The sequence below is a fragment of the Equus caballus genome, chromosome 2, assembly GCF_041296265.1.
Source record: "Equus caballus isolate H_3958 breed thoroughbred chromosome 2, TB-T2T, whole genome shotgun sequence".
Classification (NCBI taxonomy): domain Eukaryota; kingdom Metazoa; phylum Chordata; class Mammalia; order Perissodactyla; family Equidae; genus Equus; species Equus caballus.
Genome location: NC_091685.1, coordinates 90,678,177 through 90,697,344, shown reverse-complemented (window position 1 = coordinate 90,697,344; position 19,168 = coordinate 90,678,177). Strand labels below are relative to the sequence as shown.

The 19,168-nt window shown below is 37.0% G+C and overlaps 1 protein-coding gene across 7 annotated transcripts in view; it reads right to left on the bottom strand.

The window, feature by feature from the left end:
• NR3C2 (nuclear receptor subfamily 3 group C member 2) overlaps window positions 1-19,168 on the bottom strand; it is a 325,844-nt gene that overhangs the window by 146,042 nt on the left and 160,634 nt on the right. For 4 of the 7 annotated variants that reach the window (XM_023636454.2, XM_070261544.1, XM_070261543.1 and 1 more), the window contains exon 3: window positions 17,470-17,621. In XM_023636454.2, the coding sequence (XP_023492222.1) occupies window positions 17,470-17,621 (152 nt within the window). The remainder of the gene's footprint in view (window positions 1-17,469; window positions 17,622-19,168) is intronic. The other 3 variants (XM_023636455.2, XM_070261546.1, XM_070261545.1) reach the window with 1 other exon arrangement.

Genomic DNA, 19,168 nt, shown 5'->3' with positions numbered 1-19,168 from the left:
TGGTTGCTGGGGGTGGCAGTGGGGATGGGAGGTTGGTATTCAATGGATACAGAGTTTCAGCTGGGGAAGATGAAAACAGTTCTGGAAGGGGAAGGTTGTGATGGCTGTATAACAACGCGAATGTATTTAATGCCACTGAACCAAACACTTAAAAATGGTTAAGGTGGTAAATTTTGTTACGTGTATCTTACCACATTTTTAAAAAAGTAACAACGATAAACACACCTATGAAACCAGCATAATGTAAAAACTGTGGTAGTATCTGTTGCTGGTGGGGATGGACGAGAAGTACTTTCGGTGAGTTATTTTAATCTATTGGAACGCAACCTGGCAACATTTCTTACAATTCAAACCCTCATTTGATTCAGAAATCTTAGTCTGGAAACCTATCAAATGTAATAAATATAAGGACGTATATAGGAAAACTTTTCTGGGAAGCATTCTCTTTCCATGTGAGAAGAGTACATAGCACATACATTTTTGTATTCCTGTGGGCCCTCCATTTACTGGACAAGTAAAGCAAACATCACACCACCGACGGGCTCTCCGGTCATTCCCTGCTATGCTCAAAGGCTAGAGATCTTCTCTGTCTTCCTCATTCTTCTTTTCTAAAATTTTACAGAAAATATTTTCTTATACAAGCAGGGGGAAAGAGTACTTCTACTTATTAAGCCATGCAATTTTATCATCAAATCAACTATCTTTTAGGATTAGAAGTTTAAAAGTCTATTACAAAGTAAAGAGAAATAGTTCTTACATATAAGCAGCTGAGGAATACGATTGAGTGAATCACATTAAGCCCTAAATGTTTAATTTTCCTAAACATTTTGCCAAATCAAAAATTTTATGTCTACTCAATGAGACTAACTTAAGGCATAAAGGAAAGACTCTTAAAGTGATTCTAAGAAAACTAGAAACATTAATTGGTTGCAAGAGGGTTGCCATTCTCCAGATTTCTTTTTTCTTCATTATAAATAAGGTAAGCAGTTGGTTACAAAGCCATTTCTTAACTCTGGGAAAGATGGGCCCTTGATAAATGGGATCTTTTCAAGTACCACTAAGAAGCTGATTACTATGACAATTACTATTATTGGTTATTGCTACTGGATATTACTACTACTGGTTCTGTTTGAGACCAGATCTACTTCCCTGGATGTCAATAGGCTCCAAAGTACCTCCTTACACAGCAAAGAATAATATATACCACCCGAAGACTCAGTTACGTAATTTTCATTTCAACGAATACAGACTTCCATTCCATGCTGTGGGCTTTCTTTAAATGAGGTACACAGCTCAGAACAGTGCTCATGACTAGCTCTCTGCTGCCCTAAATATGTCAAAGAACATCTACAATGACACATTCACAGATTGAAAACGTGAAGCCATTCTGATCTCTTACAGTGGTGTAGGGCATTTGGAACTCTTGAAAAACAAATCATCTGTTGATTTTAACAGCGTGCCAAGTATGACTTTGGTACCAGTTTATTGAGGAAAAGTGCTGTATGATTACTGCTGTAATTTCTGCAACAGACAAGTTTCCTATGGTTAGATCATTTACAACTGGCCCTATGCACAAAGTTATTAAGATGGGCTGGTTTAAGGGACAGTTGTTTACGTAAGAGAATGAGTTTATATCATAGTAAATTCTGGCTAATATGTAACAATAGGGTCCGCCTCATGTGTAGGTGGAGCTGGCAGTTAACTACCACCTAGACAGATGGAGCCTATAGTCCTATCCTGAGACATTTACTGACTCCCTTGGTTTAAGAGGCCAGTGACACAATAGGCATCCTCAGGACACCGTACTCTCTTTCTTGGTTTATATATTTGCTTCTAAATGGGTCAGCTATAGGTTTTGGGATGAGAGGGGTGGGCAACCCACATATTTCCAGGGAAAACCACTATAAGTTAAAAAAAATATTTTTCGACAATGTAAATCAACTCCAATTTAGAATTTTTAACCAAAGGGCACTCCCTCTCTCCACTTTTCTCCAACAGGCCACACTCAAAGCACTAGCCTCTTTGTCAGAGAACTGCACTGGCCTTGGAGTCAGATTTAGGTCTGAGTCTGAGCTTTGTCATTTCTTAGCTGTGTGAGCTTGCCCAAGCCACTTAACTGCAAGTGTTTACCGGTATGAAGACATGTACAAACATAAGCTGTTATCACAATTGTACTTGAAGAGATGGAGGTGAGCTCCACTGCCTCTTTCTTCTCAGGGGCCAGCAGAGGGTCTTAACTTAGGCTATCACAGGCTGCCAATGTAATCTGGTCTCTGTAGACCTGGTCTTGAAGGGAGAGAAACTGTCTAATATTTTATCAATTATTGCATTCCCTTCCCTTTTTTTAAAAATTTTTTGAAAGGATACTTCCATATTAGGCCTATGTGGGCATACTTTTAGCAAAATTTTGTTTCAAGTTAGAATTTAAATTACTCCTTTTAGAAAAATTAGAGTTTAGGACATTCGATCTGTGCCCACACTTAATATCATGCAATGAATGTCCTCTACAAAATAGTATTAAATAGTATTACAGCTTTTAATGTCACCCATCACCCTATTTGATCATAAAACAGAGCTATTTTAACAATTGGAAAAGCTGCTTGCCCTAGGTCTACATCCAATTTCAATGATATTTATTCTCACCAGGATTCAAAGCAACCCCTTGTTGGTTTCAAATACACATTTTATATTTAATGTATGGGAGGGGGTTGGAATCTGACATATAAAATTATTATTGTTCCCCTGACACTGTATATGCTATTTCATCAAGTAACCACTTAGAGAGCTTTGCATACCCTGTGGTATATGTACAGTGTAACAAGTAATGAGAGAACTGTGAATAGCTACCATTTATTTAGTGTCTACAATGTGCTAGGTAATTGGCATACATCATCTCTAATCGCCAAGACATCACGATAAGCTAGGTATTACCCGACCTCCATTTTACAGTTAGGAATCAGGGAGAGGCTGGTGACTTGGCCCAGGTCCTAGGGTCAGTAGTGCAACACAGTGAAATTGAATAAAGGAGAGTCTGGAGTCAAAACCTGCATGCAATTCCTACCTCTTTCCCTCAAAGTGCGACTATGGACAAACTGCTTAATTCTAATTAACTTCCTAATCAAAAATAAGGATGCTATTTAACTCCTACAGAAATTGTACAGAAATGAAACCACAGAATGCCCATTTCACTGCCGAGCTCACAGCAGCTTTTAATAAATGTTAACTACGATGAATACTACATAGAGTGACACTGGAATTTGAACACAGGCTCCTAAGGTTATGATTTGACTGTAATACGGTACATCTAAACTGAATGTGGAAAATGAGATACTATCATCTAGTTTCAATTATAATTAAAATTACCAAAAAAGCACATTTTAAAAAAACAAAACATATAAAGAGAGAAAGTACAACGGTGATTGCTAGGGGCTGGGGTCGGGGAGAGGAGAGTGTGGAGTTACTGTTTAAGGGGTAGAATTTCAGGTTTACAAGATGAAAAAAGTTATGGGGCTAGATGATGGTGATGATCATACAACATGAATGCATTTAATACCATTTATAAATGGTTCAGATGTAAATTTTGTTTTTTTTACAATTAAAAAAAGTAAATATTAAGCCTTATTAGATTGAATCTGGAAATACTGTCTTTGATGGAAATTCTGTATGAGAAAATGGAATTCTGATCTATTTTACATATGATAGAATTACTTTATTATATTCTTATATTCTTAACAGAATCTTAAACAGTGGAAAGAAAATTTATTCTATGATTTACCTTGTAATACAAAAAAAAAATCATTGCCTGGGATTGATTTCCCATGGATTTCTCAATTAGCCATTCAGTAAGAATGAGTGGGCACGTGCAATGTGTCTTAGAAACCTGAATGTAAGAAAATGATTTGTGTCCCCTTGTCAGATGGTAAGAAAGCAAGCAGAAAGCCCTTTCCATGATTCTATATGAAACAATTTCTATTTTAAAAGAGACTGGTCTACAGAAAGCGGCATGATTACATCTCAGGTGCACACCTCTCTGGATAATGACATTTCCTTTAGTAATTGCTTTTCCCCAAAAAAATCGCCTATAAGCCATAGTAGAATGATGGCATAATGCAATTACTAAAGAAAAAACTATACACATGTTGCAAAATGCTTATAATTGCCTTAACTTTAATCTTAAACATATTTCAGTAACTGTAAAAAATATTTAATACCGAGTTGATTTAAAAAATTCTTCATTGAAAGTACCACAGCCACAAGTATCTGAAATGATATTCTTCTTGTAGTCCAGTTAGCAACTGAGGATCTTCAAAAACTCCTAATCATGTATGTTGAGTACATCTAACTTAAAATTTTTAAAGGGAAAGTTGATTGCTAGAAGGAATTTTCTATCTAAAACCATTTAATAATGGTATTTCTATAATTATTTCTCCATCTATTCTCTTTTAAAAATAGTGATTTTTATTAATATCAATTAATCCTCTTTTAAAATTACTATTGCTTTTTAAATTGTAATTTCAGGTCATACTGTATAATAATAATAATAAAAAATGAAAAAGCACCACTAGTACCTATGTAATGGTAAGTTATGGGAAAGACAAAACAGAAAGCCTACTTTGTTTTCCTAAATAAATGAAGAAACATACTTTTATGTTACACTTCTGACATGCTACCCTCACTATAGGGAAGACAATTTGCCTGATTTTTCAAATAATTTAAAAAATGCTTTAATTTTGTTTTTGTTTTGTTTTGTTTTGTTTTTTACAAAGGATGTGTTGATGGCTCATTGGAGGTTAATTTTTGCTATTAAAATAATTTCTTTTTTGTTCCACTCTTCTCCTTGTGGGTCATGACTATAAATTACAACTTACTCAGTCTAATAAAGAAAATAGCTACCAGCACTTGAAAACTCCAATTTTCTGCCTAGTAAACTGAGTTCAACAGTAAGAAATTCTGTAAAAAGGGAAATATTTCCTGGTTCCAATTGATTTTTGCACAATTTGTACTGCTTCACTGAAAAAGACAAAGTCAATTCCTAATCATCGATATGATTATTTTGCTTTACAGGTAATTCTCAAGATACAGTAGATGATAGGAAAAAAATGCACACTGCTTAGAATGAAGTAAAGTGTGAGATCTGGGATCCTTGTGGCTTTTTGTTAATGGGAATGGGCAGCAGCACACACCAAGTGCCTAGGACAGAGTAAGCACTCCACAGTGTTGGCGGAATTGAATGAATGTGCCTGGTTTCTGTCTGGTTCTACGCTGTGGGCACATGTAGGGCATTTTCCTTTCCATTTTCCATGACAGCTCTAGCCCCGTGGGCTCCTTGCGTCTTCATTTGTCTTTTCCTCATGTGCTCTCCATGTCCTGGACTTGGTTTTTCATGTTTCAGTGACCTCAGTCACTATTACAGCTCTGTTCTGTTAGATGCTGCTTAAACTAGGCAAAGGTCAGCTATTTCCATATTTGGGAGATATAATATTTCGAATATTAAGTATTACTGATTATAGGGACTAAAGCTCTTCAAATAAACCTAAATCCTAATCAGATGTGTCAGAAGCACATTTAATTTTAAAAATTGAAAGGGAAGGTTGTTTGAAGGAATTTTTTTTAATCAATATCATTTATTTTTATTTAAGATTTTAATTAATGGCTACTAATACTCAATTTTTATTAATTTTTTTTGAATGCAACTTCAGTTCACATTGGATAGTAAAACAACAAAACAAAACAATTAGTACTTACATAATGCTAGCAATATCAAATTGCTGAGCCTGGTTCAACTGGGAAAATGCTATAATGCAGGCCAGATGAAAAACAATCAACTTAGACTAATTCTGCACTGGTTTTCCAAATAAGTTATTCAACAAGAGTGGGAGGGTAGGAGAATGCAATGTGTTTCAGAAATCTTGGTACAGTTAATTAAAAAAAAAAGAAGAAGAAGAAGAAGAAAGTAAGAAGCAGCTGTGATTTTCCAAATGTTTAAGATGTAGAAAAAGTGTCTGTTCTTTGTCTGATTCTGTATTCAGGCAGATTAAATTTAAATCCTGATCTTAAACACAAAGGTTTCCCCGCTGTGGCCCTGTGGTACAAAACTCACGAAAAATACAGACCTAGCGAAACCAGTGACAAGCAGGTCAAAACTCCAAGACTCACCTAAAATAATATATGCTTTCCTTGAATTTTTACTGCTTTTTCCTTCAAATCAAATATTTAATGTGTACATAAAGTAGCTACAATTTAAATATTCCACAATTTATTGAGAACCAAGGTATACTGATTAAGTTACTTCCTAAGGAGGGGAAGATTCTTTTTTAAATGTAATATTTGTAAAGTAATCTTTTATGGTTTTTAAAGCAGTTTAAACATTTGTGTACTAATTTTTATCCCCGTAACTCTGAGAGATGGGTAGGGCAGACACTTTTGAGATTTTCTTTTGTTCACAGAAGAGGAAACAGATGGCCAATTATTTGCTCAAAAGCTCAGAGTGGGCAGTGCCATTCTGCACTGAAGTGCAGGTTGTCTGACCCCAAGGTCAACTCTCTTTCTACTCACGCTATACCTCTAGAGAAAAGTGACTTTGGAAACTATGCTGGTGATGCTTCATGATATTGCTTCTTACTGGAGAACTCTCACAGTAAATGTTCAAATTGTTGGATAATATCCAAGTAGCCTTTCACTAAAAAATCTGTAAATGGTCAATATGGCTTCTAAAAGGGTGGGATGAATCTTGAAACTCAAGCCCTGGTTCTTCCTTTTGAATTGAAGAAAATAAAATAAAAGGAGGGATTAGAAAGGAGGAGGAGGTATTTGCCTTTTCCCCCCCAAATTATATAGTTTTTATTCCACTGAAACAAATACAATATGAGCCTATCACTATATTTACAGCAATATATATAAGGTAGGAATTTATATTAAACTTCCTAAAAACCTCACCCCTTCTACTCCTCAGCTAATTTGCTGACTTTTCAATTCTTGTTGATAGTTATGATACCCTTCTAGATTTATACCCTTTAATCTTTTATTTCATTTGCTTTATTCCATGTTTTTACCATTAGAAAAGTAAAGAAAACACATTTGTAAAGATGCATTGGGTTGTCATACGCCAGCAATTTAATGGAGCCTTGAGTCTTATACCTGTAAGGAGAAAATACATTTCTCACTCTTCCTTAGGGATTGTTCTCTGCTGTGTGAGGTTAAGAGTTCACTGTTAATTAGCAACACAGTACATACAGGAAGGTGATATTTTTGTAAATCTAATATTACAGTCAACAAATTCAAAGAGTTAGCATTGATTAAAGAGCTTCAAATAGGGCCAACCCTAGGGCAAAATGGAAACAACCTAAGTTGCTTATAAGAGTTGTGAGCTTCATTCCTTGGTACCAACTTGCTCCTCTCTAGACATCAATTTGGTCTCTGACACTGGAGAGGTGTGTGAGTGAGAAAGAAAGAGAGAGAGAATGTGAGCATGTCCACGAATGATTTTACGAGAATTTCAGCTGGTTCTGAAGAGTTCTTGCTAGTATTCAAGGTTCTCCCCTCTCCATAGCCCCAACCAGTAATCACTGAGTGACTGAGTGAGGTGGGGCAGAGGTCTGGAAGTGTGCATGTATGCTTTTATGTATATGTTTTACACATATCTGCTTATCTCTAGAAAAATCATTATCAGTCCCTCTCTTGTCTATCTAAGAGGTTAGGAAGGGCAGCGAAGGTAGATACCAAGAAATAAGGTTAAAAGGAAAAAGAAATCACTATACTACATATGCATGTCTTTAAAGAGCAAAAAATCATAGGAAAAAATTGGGGGGCTTGAAACAGTGGCATCTTTTTTTTTTAAATTCACTACAGAATTTTTCTGAATTCTCAATCATTAATGGCTTCATGTTGTGGCTACCTATGGTGTCATAAGCTGCTAAAATCATCATTTAGTACCTTTAATATCAGAAGTGGCAACAGGACAAGCCCCTCAGTAATCATTACTCTAAGCAGGCCTGTTCCATTGGTGCTGTGGGTCCAACATCTTCACCAGGCTTTCAATTTCATTGTATAACTTCCCATATACTGCACCAAACAGCCTTGCAGGTGCTGACGTCTGCTGCCTAAAACTAAGCTGATCTACTAAACTGCCTAATACCTAATTACGCAGCTGCTTTTTAAAAAAAATTTTCAAGAAAATATCTCCAAGGAAAGAGTGAACTTTTTCAGAATCTTGCCTCTGCTTTTCTGTCCCTATTTACTGGACGGCTTCATCCATCCAGTATTTGGAGAACTGATCTCCACAGCCTCAACAGTTCTGAAGTCCACTCATCATCTCTGTTCTTCAAGTGTTTTCTTCCCAAGCCTCTGTCAGAGATCTCCATCACTCCCCAGAACTAATCCACCACGAGGTTCTGCCAATTCTTCCTCGTCACCTCTCAAGTCAGGCCTTCTGCTGATTGCACCAATTCCATCCCAGGTCAGGCCCTTTTTACTTTCCATCATCCACAATCCCATCCCAGTTGTCTTCTCCTCCTCTAGGTGACACTTGCCATGAGCCACTACAGAGCACTAAGGGACAAAAGTGCCTAAGCTACTGTACTGATTTTTTCCACTGTAAGGAAAGAATCTTATAAAAAGACTCACTGTATTTAAGAGAAGGACTGAGATTTCTCATTCTAATATGAGGACCTTGCATAATCTACCCCAGTGTCTTTGTTCATGCTCCTCCCTCCACATCTCCTGGGTGTGGGCCTGCTGTAGTCAAGCCAGGCTTTTCCTGAACGGGGCCTGCTCAAGCGAGTGGACTCAAGCTCAAGTCTCCATCTTCCCATTCCTCCACCCAACTCCACATCTCTGTCAATCTAAATGCCTCATCCTCCCCATCCTTCAAGGATTCTATTTTAGCATTTGACTGCAGTCAATTTAGCCATTTTCATTTATGGTGTCAAATCCTTCTCAAGAGTATAAAATCATATAAGCTGTATGATCCTAATTATACCATGAGGGCAAGTTCTGTGAGAGCAGCTTTGTGTCCTATGGCTCTTGGGTCTATTTCTGAGCCATTAGAAAAAAATGGACACCAAAGAGCCAAAGAGCTACTAGCATTCAGCTTTGTATGAGGGAGGCCATTCTCACAATGGTTCTTTGGGCCCAAGAGCCTACATCTAATTTTTATCACACACAGGAAATGAAACACAGGAAGATAAAAATTTTAAATAAAACTTTAGATTAATATCAAGACGTTAAAAGAGGTACTTCAGGATGTTAACGGTAATTTTTTAAAAATATAGAGTTCATTCCTTAAGAAAAAATAGAGACTACCCAATTTCTTTCCCATTAGGGCAAGAGAAATCCAAATTAGAGTTTCAACTTGGAATGGCTAGGAGTTAATTATTTAGAGTATAGCGGGATAACTGTTAAATTATAATGTGCTCTCCCTAAGTGTTCTAAAGCCAGAGATGTTGCCCTACTTTTTGATGGGTAAAAATAGTCGGGATCTGACATAACTCTATGAGAGGAAGGATAGCCTATGTGCTAAGTACACAAAGTCAGAATGTCTGGGCTTCCTGGGTTCAAATGCCAGCTCTGCCACTTCCTTCGATCTGGGTGACCCTGGACTAGTTACTCACCTCTTTTATGCCTCGGATGACTAATCCCCAACATGAAGATAGATAATAATCATACCTATTTTATAAAATGAAATTTCATTAATATGAGGATTAAAATGAGAACATACAATAAAGTTCTTAGCATAATGAGCACAAAATAAGCACTCAAGTATTTACTACTATTGCTGTTAACTTTAAGAGTTGAAGGATCATACAATTAATTAAGTCTTGTTACAAAAACAGTCAATGTTTTCCTTGTCACAGCAATTGCTTAGAGAGTTCAGATTTAAATATATTACCTTTCAAAACTTACAAAACTTTTGGACATAAGAAGGCTGTTTTGAGGAAAAATGAGATAAAACATGGGAGCCCTTGGCATAGTGCTCAGCATCAGGTGCTCAAGAAATGGTAGCTATTATTATAGGGGCAGGTGGGTGACAGAATAAAGCATTTTTTCAGCACTGCTCCTTAAACAAAAACCAACTATCTATTCATACCAATGAGAGGATTACTTTTTTAATCTCAGGTTACTGTTCACATGGAAAGAACAGGCACATTAAAATCAAAGTAGCTCAAGAAAATTTTCTTAGAAATAGGCAATACCCTAACTAGTTTTTAAGAACATCATAGGGCGGTGACTCATTGTTGTCATCGGGTTGGCTGCTAGAAAGCTGGGAGTCAAATAAAAGCCTCAGGGCATATATTCTCTATATCTGGCTCTGTTTCCCTTTCTTGCTCTCATCTTCCCTTTGTCATGTTTTTCATTTCACTTACTTTAAATTCCATTTTAACTCACATAAAGCTATAAACTGCTTTAGATTTTTTTCTGGCACAAGATTGGCTGTAAACGAACATAAACACAGGGAATCACTTTGAAAATTACTTACTGTGGTTCTAGTTTACACTTCTCAAATCTGCCATGTGAAGTGCACTCTAATTCAAAATTTTAACCTGCAAGAAGCTGTCTTTAGCTAATGCTAATTTACTTTTAGCCCGCATGTCCCCAGTGAAGTCAGTTTCTAATAAGTTACTTCAACATATTTTCTACTTCAGAGAAACAGTGACAGAATCAAGGGTCAATCTCATATATTCAAATAGATATCCAACCATCAATTAACAAATATTTGAGCACCTGCCACACATTTGGCATGATCTCTCTTCTGGTTAGCAAATCAAATCCCCTCGAGACTATGTTTGGGCTCTGGAGCGGCTAACACTCAACGATGATCAAAGCTTAATGATGAATAAAGAACAAAAACTGGGACTGAAAGTTCCACAGATGCAAAAATGGTTAAAGTTCAGCTAAACTTGGAATAACCAGAGACCAAGTAACTAAGAATTTTCTGTGTGCAACTTAGAGAAGAAAAGAGAGAAAAATTATTCACAAATGTGTAACACACACACACACACAATGCCCCAGATTTATGTTCTCTAAGGTTCTAACCTTGGCCTGTTCTTTGTCCCTCTAAATACCCACTTCTTGGGCAAATGTATCTACTTTCACGGATGATGATTCCAAAATCCTTATTTTCAACCTTGCCTTGTTCCCCAAGCTTCAGAATCACACATCCAACTTCCTCTTAGACGCTTGAATGTTCTACAGACATTTCAAACTCGTTGTCCTAAACCAAACCTCATTCCAATCCTCTTTATCCTGGCAATACTTTTTTTTCCCACAGCACCTGTTAACTTCTCATATGTGACATAAATACCTCATTTATTATGCTTAATCTCCCCAATACCTGTCCCTAGAATGTAAGCTCCACCAGGGCAGAGATCTCTGTCTGTCGTGTTCACTCCATCTCCATCTGAGATGTCCCTAGGTATGCCTAGAATGATGGCTGGCATTCAGCAGATAATGAATGTTTGCTGAATGAGTGAATCTTTCCTCCCATGCCACCGAAGCTGCTCCCACTCCAGCGTTCCTAATCTCAGCAAAGGGCATCAGCAGCAGAACCTGCAGAATTATCCTCGATCTTTGCTTCTTTATTTCCAATATAGCACTGCCCATGTTACTTCCCAGAGAGTCTTGTTAACTGTCCTCTCCTCTCAATCCCTAAGACTGCTGGTCTAGTTCTATCACTGGTCATCTCTTACCCAAATTATTTGAAACTACCATCGGAACTGTCCCCCTTTAAATAAGCATACCTCCCTGCAGCCAGATATTACATGGCAAAACTGAATTTACCATTCTGCTGCATGAAAACATTCAGAGGTTCTGTTTTGCCCAAGGATAAATTCAGGCCCCTCCTTAAATCCAGAACCTGGGCCCAATCTGCACATTTAGCCTCACCTTCTATCACCTCACACCTCAGATTTTCACAGTGGTACCACAAAATTGCTTCTGATGCCCTGTACAGACAGCTTGTCCTTATCCTCCTTCAGCACTGCCAATCCTAATCTTTCAAGATTCAGTTTGGGGGTCAATTCCTTAAGAAGCCTTCCCTGACCTTTCAGGTTGGCCTAAATGTCATTGCTCTGCGTGTTCCCATAGCAACCAACTGAGGGGATATCAAAAATCTGGGCAAACATTTGCAATTAACACGAAAGCCTTATGCTTATGTAAGGAGGAAAGAAGAGTTCAGAAAAATCATACATATAATCTACTGAGTAGGTATTTATTTAAGCTCTTATAGTAAGTAATTAGAATCGAATTACCTGGTTCCTAATTTCTGGTAAAGGAAAAGAAAACCAAAACAATCTTGAAAGTGTCTAAAAAGAAAACTGCAAGCCAGAACAGTCTGGTTTCCCATCTCTGACTCAGCAGTTTTGCAGTAGTGACGATGAACTTTGACATCCACTAGCTTCCTGTGCATGGTTCCCAGGGACACTGCGGGCTGTATCACGCCATGAACTGGAGACATCTAAAAATTATTAAATTATTTCCTCGCTTTATCATTTCCTTATTTTATTTTGCTAGGTATAAGGGGGTAGCTATACTTCAATGATTATATGGCATCATTCTGATTTAGTCTGTGTGCACTAAATTTAAGTTCTTCATTTCGCGGCACAACGTTACTGCTCACACTCTTGCTTGCTTGGCCCCTCTTGATCATGAGCACACACAGCATTGATAGGGATAACTTGGGTAAAGCACATGGTGAGACATGCTTTCCTCTGGACTTGTTCGGTTTACTAATTAATTTTAGAAAAGCAAAGAAAATGAACTAGTAATCAACCATTACATTTCCTTAAAATGTTTTCCCCTATAGAATAATCAATCTATAAATTTAAAGATTTTGACCTATATGCCGTGAACTACATGTGAAAGGAATGAAGTACATATTCACAGGCTTGGACGTCTTAAAATACTACGAATTTGAGGAACCCTAAGATTAATCTACAATTACATCTTTTAAGGCAATTTCATTTCAGGGAATAGATTTACAAGTCTCTTACTTAAAGTGAAATGTCTGAGTGTCAAAACTGACATCATATGATTTGGCTGACCTTACCAAGATATGGACTCTTTAGCCTAACAGGTCTGCTTACAAATATATAAATCCAGTTGACTTTATATAATAATGAACTCTCTTCTTCTTTTACAGCCTTATAACTCTCCTGTGATTTGTGATGGCTGTATCTTCCAGACACTGCTTGTATACTGAGTATCCAAAAAAGAAATTAGGCTATAAAATAGTGTGCTGAATGTAGTCAGCTCTGTTCACTGAGGGATCACAAACCAAAATACACCTGAGATGAAACTAAGGGCAATTTACAGTTGGAAAGAGACTGAGAGAGTAAAAACTCAGACTAGATTTAGAAGTTGAGGATTAGAAGTCAAAAGGTTTGCAAAATTCTTAGGCCAGTTTCATTGCTAATATACTGATTTGGGGGTAAGTCATTTAACTTGAATTGCTCTTACACTGCAAAGGCATATTCACGTGTACATTTGAACATTCAGTTGGTGGTCACTAAATATGTATAGTCTTGCTATGTCCTGGAAATAAGACTCTGTCCTGCCCTAAAGATGTCTAACAGAGGAGCTAAAAATCCAGTTGGCGGCTCTCAATATTTTCTCTACTGTACAACTCCCTAAGGTGGGGCTGCCCTACTCAGTTACAGAGGTTCACCAGGGGAATAAATCTCAACAGGCCAGTCCACACTGGAAAATGTGCAAAAGCCCCTCCAGAAAACTTTGACAGACGCTCTAGTCCCCCCCACCCCACGCCCTTTGAGAACTTTGAGCACTGCTAGTCTAGAAGGATCTTACAATCTCAAAGGGCAGCTCTATGGGCAAAATAATGCATTACAGGAAAAATGATGATCTAAGGAAGAAAAAATGAAGAGCTAACAGTGTCATGTGTGTCATTCACATGATCTCTCTACACAGACATTACCAGAGAACTTTAGCATATGTTGGTAGAGAATAAAGATCTAATATTTTAATGCCACTTTACAATTTTTAAAATCTGCAAAAACATTTTGTTTTCATGTAATTTTTCATAGCAGTATTAAGGCAGGAAAATACTACTTTTCCCACTTCTATACAAAGTAACTGAGACCCAGGTAAGTTAAATAACTTGCCTTAATCTCGCACCTAGTGAGTGGCAGAGCCAGAAACTAAAACTAAGTCTTCTGACCCTAAAAGCCAGTCCAGTTTCTACCACAAGGGACAACTCTACTTAAATATATATATATTTATTCTTTTTCTTTTTAAGATAGAAAGGTCCTGACAAACCTTCAAGGCAAATAAGCAATTGAAATTTAAAAATAAAATTATAAACTTCCATTTGTAAGTTACAATAATATGGCTCTTAACTAACATTATTGTCAAATAAGGTATTCTGGATGAGACTTCTGTTTTTATATTAAATGTTTAAGAAGAAAAAAGCATATATATACAGTTCCCATTAAACAGAACACAAAGAACATAATTTATACTTTAAAAAATGATCTACAGTCTCTCTACACAGCCATCACTCCGCAATGACAGCAAGCTTTAGAGTGGTGTGCTCGAGGGCATAAAGTCTTAAGCCAATAAACTCAGAGCTCAGACTGTTATGTTTTCCCTCCTGCCTCCTCTTTAGTGGCCATTTCCAGTTCCCTCCTTGGTGGTGTTAGTTCCTTTCGGCTTTAACTGACTCCTCTCATCTCAGCTCCCTCTACCCAGAGCTGCTTAGAATTCTCTGCTTTTTAAGGTCATGAAGAAAAACCAGAAAACGAAGTTAGTAAACATTCAAATATGAAAACATATGTACATGTTTTTATACGTGTATGTACAGACATACACACTCACACACACATACACACACACTCAGGGTACCGAAGTGTGTCTTCTCAACGCTTACATCACTTCCTTCATTATCACCAAGTAGGCATGAACAGAATGACATACAGGGAAGCATTTTCATGAACAATAGAATTAGGGAAAATGGGAAGAATAGATTATGAGATTTGGAGTTAGGAGAATCTAGGTTTGGAGTCGTAAGACTTTAATAGGGGTCTAAGTTTGGCCTTATGATTCTGACTAGATTAGCTGATTGGGTCTCATCCCAAATGTCTTCATCTGTAAAAGAGGAATAAAATAACATCTAGACACCATAACTTTGCAAAATTAATGCCTCAGATGATATAAAGGATTATAAAATAATTTATTTTTAAATCAAAAAGTTTTGATATAAAGATAGTCATATTTCCCACATATTCCTTCTCTTTCACATACACAAAACAGTAAAAGAACATAAAATATGAAACAAAAACAAAGTCATTACTCTCATGAAATTTATATTTAAAATTTACAGCCTTGCTTCATGCAAGTGAGCACTAAAATTCCAATTTCCAAAGAAAAAGGGAATAAGCTATATTATACATTATTGATCAGCTTTCCATTGAAAGAAAAAGATGTACAGACATTTAGTCCTTTCCATATATATTTATACTTCAGTGACAAAAACAATTCTTTCTTCAGCTACTTCCATAGAAACTACTTAAGCAAGAACATCTAGAAAACCTTTTGATTCAGAAGCAGAGAAAGGCAGGTTGTGGAAATAGTCAAAACTTGGGTTCTGATATGAAGACTGACCCATAGGCAGGGCAACACAGAGGCTTCCACTCCAAATGCCCTTCTCTACGCTGTTTTATTTTGACATATCACCTGACTTCTGTTGACTAATTAGTGAGCCTAAGAGGGGAGTTATTATATTGGAAGGTACAAAGTGGCATTAGGAAGGTGCCAGAGGTAAATTTTACCTATTTATCTTCTACTGAGCCAATCATATTGTTAAGGAAAGAGAGGAGAGGGTGGAAGGGAGGAAAGTCTTAAAAAATGAATTGATTTCAGTATCATACAAATTTGTTTTTCCCATTTTCCAGAAATCAGCCTTCTGGTAACAGAGTTCACCTTTTCCTCTGGGAAATGCTCTCCTCCACTGTGGGTCTAGGTGGTACTGGAAGGCTGATTCCAGGCAGCACTAACCTATCCCATCACTGCATTTCCTGGCCACAGTGATTGGTTCAGAGTGGGGCATGTGAGCCAAGTTCAGTCTAAGGAGATTCAATTGGGGGCTTCTTTAAGAACTGCTGGGAATAGAAAACTCTGTCTTAATGGAGGCCTGGTGGCTGTCTCATCACCACAAGAGAACTTACAGGAGAACAGAGCCAGAGCAAAGTCAAGTGATGGAGAGAATGGGATTGCGTTCTAATGACCTGGCTTAGGACCATAGCTTGCCAGAAGCCAACCCTACACTAGGACTTTCCAGTTATGTGGGCCAATGAATTTCCGTTGGTGCTTAAGCCAGTTTGTGTTGAATTTTCTTTCACCTGTAACCAAGAGCCCATGTCCTAAGAAAGAAATATGAAACTCATATTACCAATTCAATGCTGGGTTTGGGGACTATTAAACAATTATTAGTGTCAATAATGTAAAATCACGTCATATCAATTAACCAATGCAAAATCAATCCCAGAAGCACAGAAATAATTACTTGGTCAGCTTTTTCATCCCAGAACTAAGCACATTTCCTTGTGGTCACTGGCAAAACATGGATGAAACATTTGAGTCGTTCATGCTTAACTCTCTGAAACTTAATTCATCTCTCAGAAAACTGCCCTGAGAAATAAATCTACAGAAGTCTTAATGTTGAACTCCTTAGTGAAAATAAGCGTTAATTACACAATAATACTTCTACCAACAGCAAAAATTCTATACTTCAACCAGTCATAGTAGTCAACCTTAATAAAACCATCCGGCCTAAGTCTGACGTTAATTAATTGCTTGTAAGTGAGGGTGGAGGAAGGTAAAAAAAAAAAACAACTAAAAGCCTATTTCTCCTTAGGAAGTACAATTATTTGGACAGAAGCAAAAGCTAGCCTCAATATACTTAGGGAATTTCAGTAAAACTTTTCATTCAACGTACTGGTCTGGAAACTTTCAGTAGAAATAAAGGTAAGACTCAAACCAGGACATGGAATCTGAAACAGCTGTTAAATGACATTATCCTGTATCGAACACAACCTAAATTACAGACATGATCCTGATATTAATGTTTTAATTTGCCACAAACGTATTTATACAGAAACACAGAAAAGGCATAAATGATATATTATGTGCGTGCCTAGTAAAAATAGTCTTTCAGATCATGCACATTAAATTTATGACGACAGAACTATTTTTCTAAGTCTCACTAAAAAGCAAACTGAGACAAACAACAACAAAAAATTCTTTTTGATGGGTTGATCTCAGTTTGCAATTTCAAATTCTGCCCATTAAATATTACTCGGTGGAAAATCTCCAGGTGGTTTTTAGATAAGACATTATGACTATTCATCACTGACAGATTACATCAAGAATACTTTTGAATTATTTCCCAATACTGTTATAGAGTTAACGGTGCAAGTAAACTACAAACTCAGAAAAAAAATACGTAAAAGGAACACCCACATGAACATTTACCTTCCACTGCTCTTTTGAAGAACACTTTGCAGCTGCCACAGGTTACCACCCCATAATGACATCCTGAAGCCTCATCCCCACACACCAAACATATTTTGGAAGGTCTTGAGGATCCAGTGGAAACACTTCGTAAAGTAGAGCTGGGGAAAGAAATGGAGATTTAAATAACCACACTGCAACGGCACATGGGAGATGCTGCAGAGCTTAGCTCAACATTTGTCAATCATCATGGCTCCATAAGTGAATTCAGTATGTACTGGTCACGTACTATGAAAATAAGGAGGAAGAAAGAAAATGAAGGTAAAACTCTGTCAGTGGAGTAATACTATCAAGAATTCTGTATAGCAAAGCCTATTTTCAGTGCCAAGAAACAATACATAATCACATATAAACTTTGTTCCTTCCTTTTTCTATTTTTGAGAAAGTTTACCAAAAAATATTATTTCCATTCTAGGCGGGCAGGAAGGAGAAGAATCTTGAGCCGAGTCATCATGGAAGTATTTTTGGCCTCAAAGAGCTATTACAATACTTCTCAACTCTCTTCACCCAGACCCACATTATATATCTCAGTTATGCCAGATAAGAAACTCTCCCCATTCCAAAACAATCCACTAATTAAAATTTTAAAATTCTTGCCTTTACTGCCAGCAGTTTTACCCCTCCTGGTTACTGCATTTTTTGCCATGTTACCTTATATAGGTATGTTCAAATTACTTCATTCTGCTGAACAATTTGAAGGGACACGGTCAATAGAAAAAAAAAAAGTCATATATGGCAAATATCTCAGGTACGTTCATGGTAAGAAACTGAAAGATTCTGACCAACAGGTTTTAGAGACATATTTAACCCTTTAAGCAACAATCAATATGAATACTTTAAAGGGGGAATCTTCTCGAGATATGTTATCTATTACTGTGCTAGTTAATGATACATTCTGAAGAAAATTGTTTTAAATTCTAATAAGGAATCATAGTTCAGTGACAGATGTGTACCCAGCAGGCAAAGAAACTGATTTTTTTTCATTCCTAATCCACATGCATTTACTGAATAACTACCCACAGGTCCTGTGCAAGGAACTGAGGAAATGAATGTAAAAAAACCCAGTCTCTGTCCTCAAAGTTAGTAGGGATATGAACTATTATGGTAAGTGCTACGGTGCAGGGTAATATGGCGGCACATTATAGGTTCAGCCTTCCATACTGGGAAGGGTGGGAACATACCAGTCAGAAAGCACTTCTGAAAAGTGATAGCTGAACCGAGGTTTGAAGCATGACAAGATGACAGCCACACAGAGAAAGGGGGCGGAGACAGAAGGATGTGCAACGGCTCAGAGAAATGCGAGCTGGATGTGTTTACAAACCTTTGGGTAGATTTGTTGTATGTCACCACTACCACCTTGCTGTCATGGATTCTGTTTCCATGTGAAGTAGCAGGAATATGGGAAAAAGACTCAAAGAAAACATCTCAAAAGGCTAGAATGGTTATGCTCTGGTGATAAATTCTCTGGTTTTCAAAATAGCTAAAACATGATAATATTGCCTTAATTTTTTTTTAAAAAAACAATTTTACATGTTTTAACTACACTTTCACTAAAGATAGATGAAGGAACAAACTAGTCAGCCACTCAGAGCATTGTAGCATGACTGACTTTCTAGAAAATGACTTCTCAAATGAAGGACTGAAACAA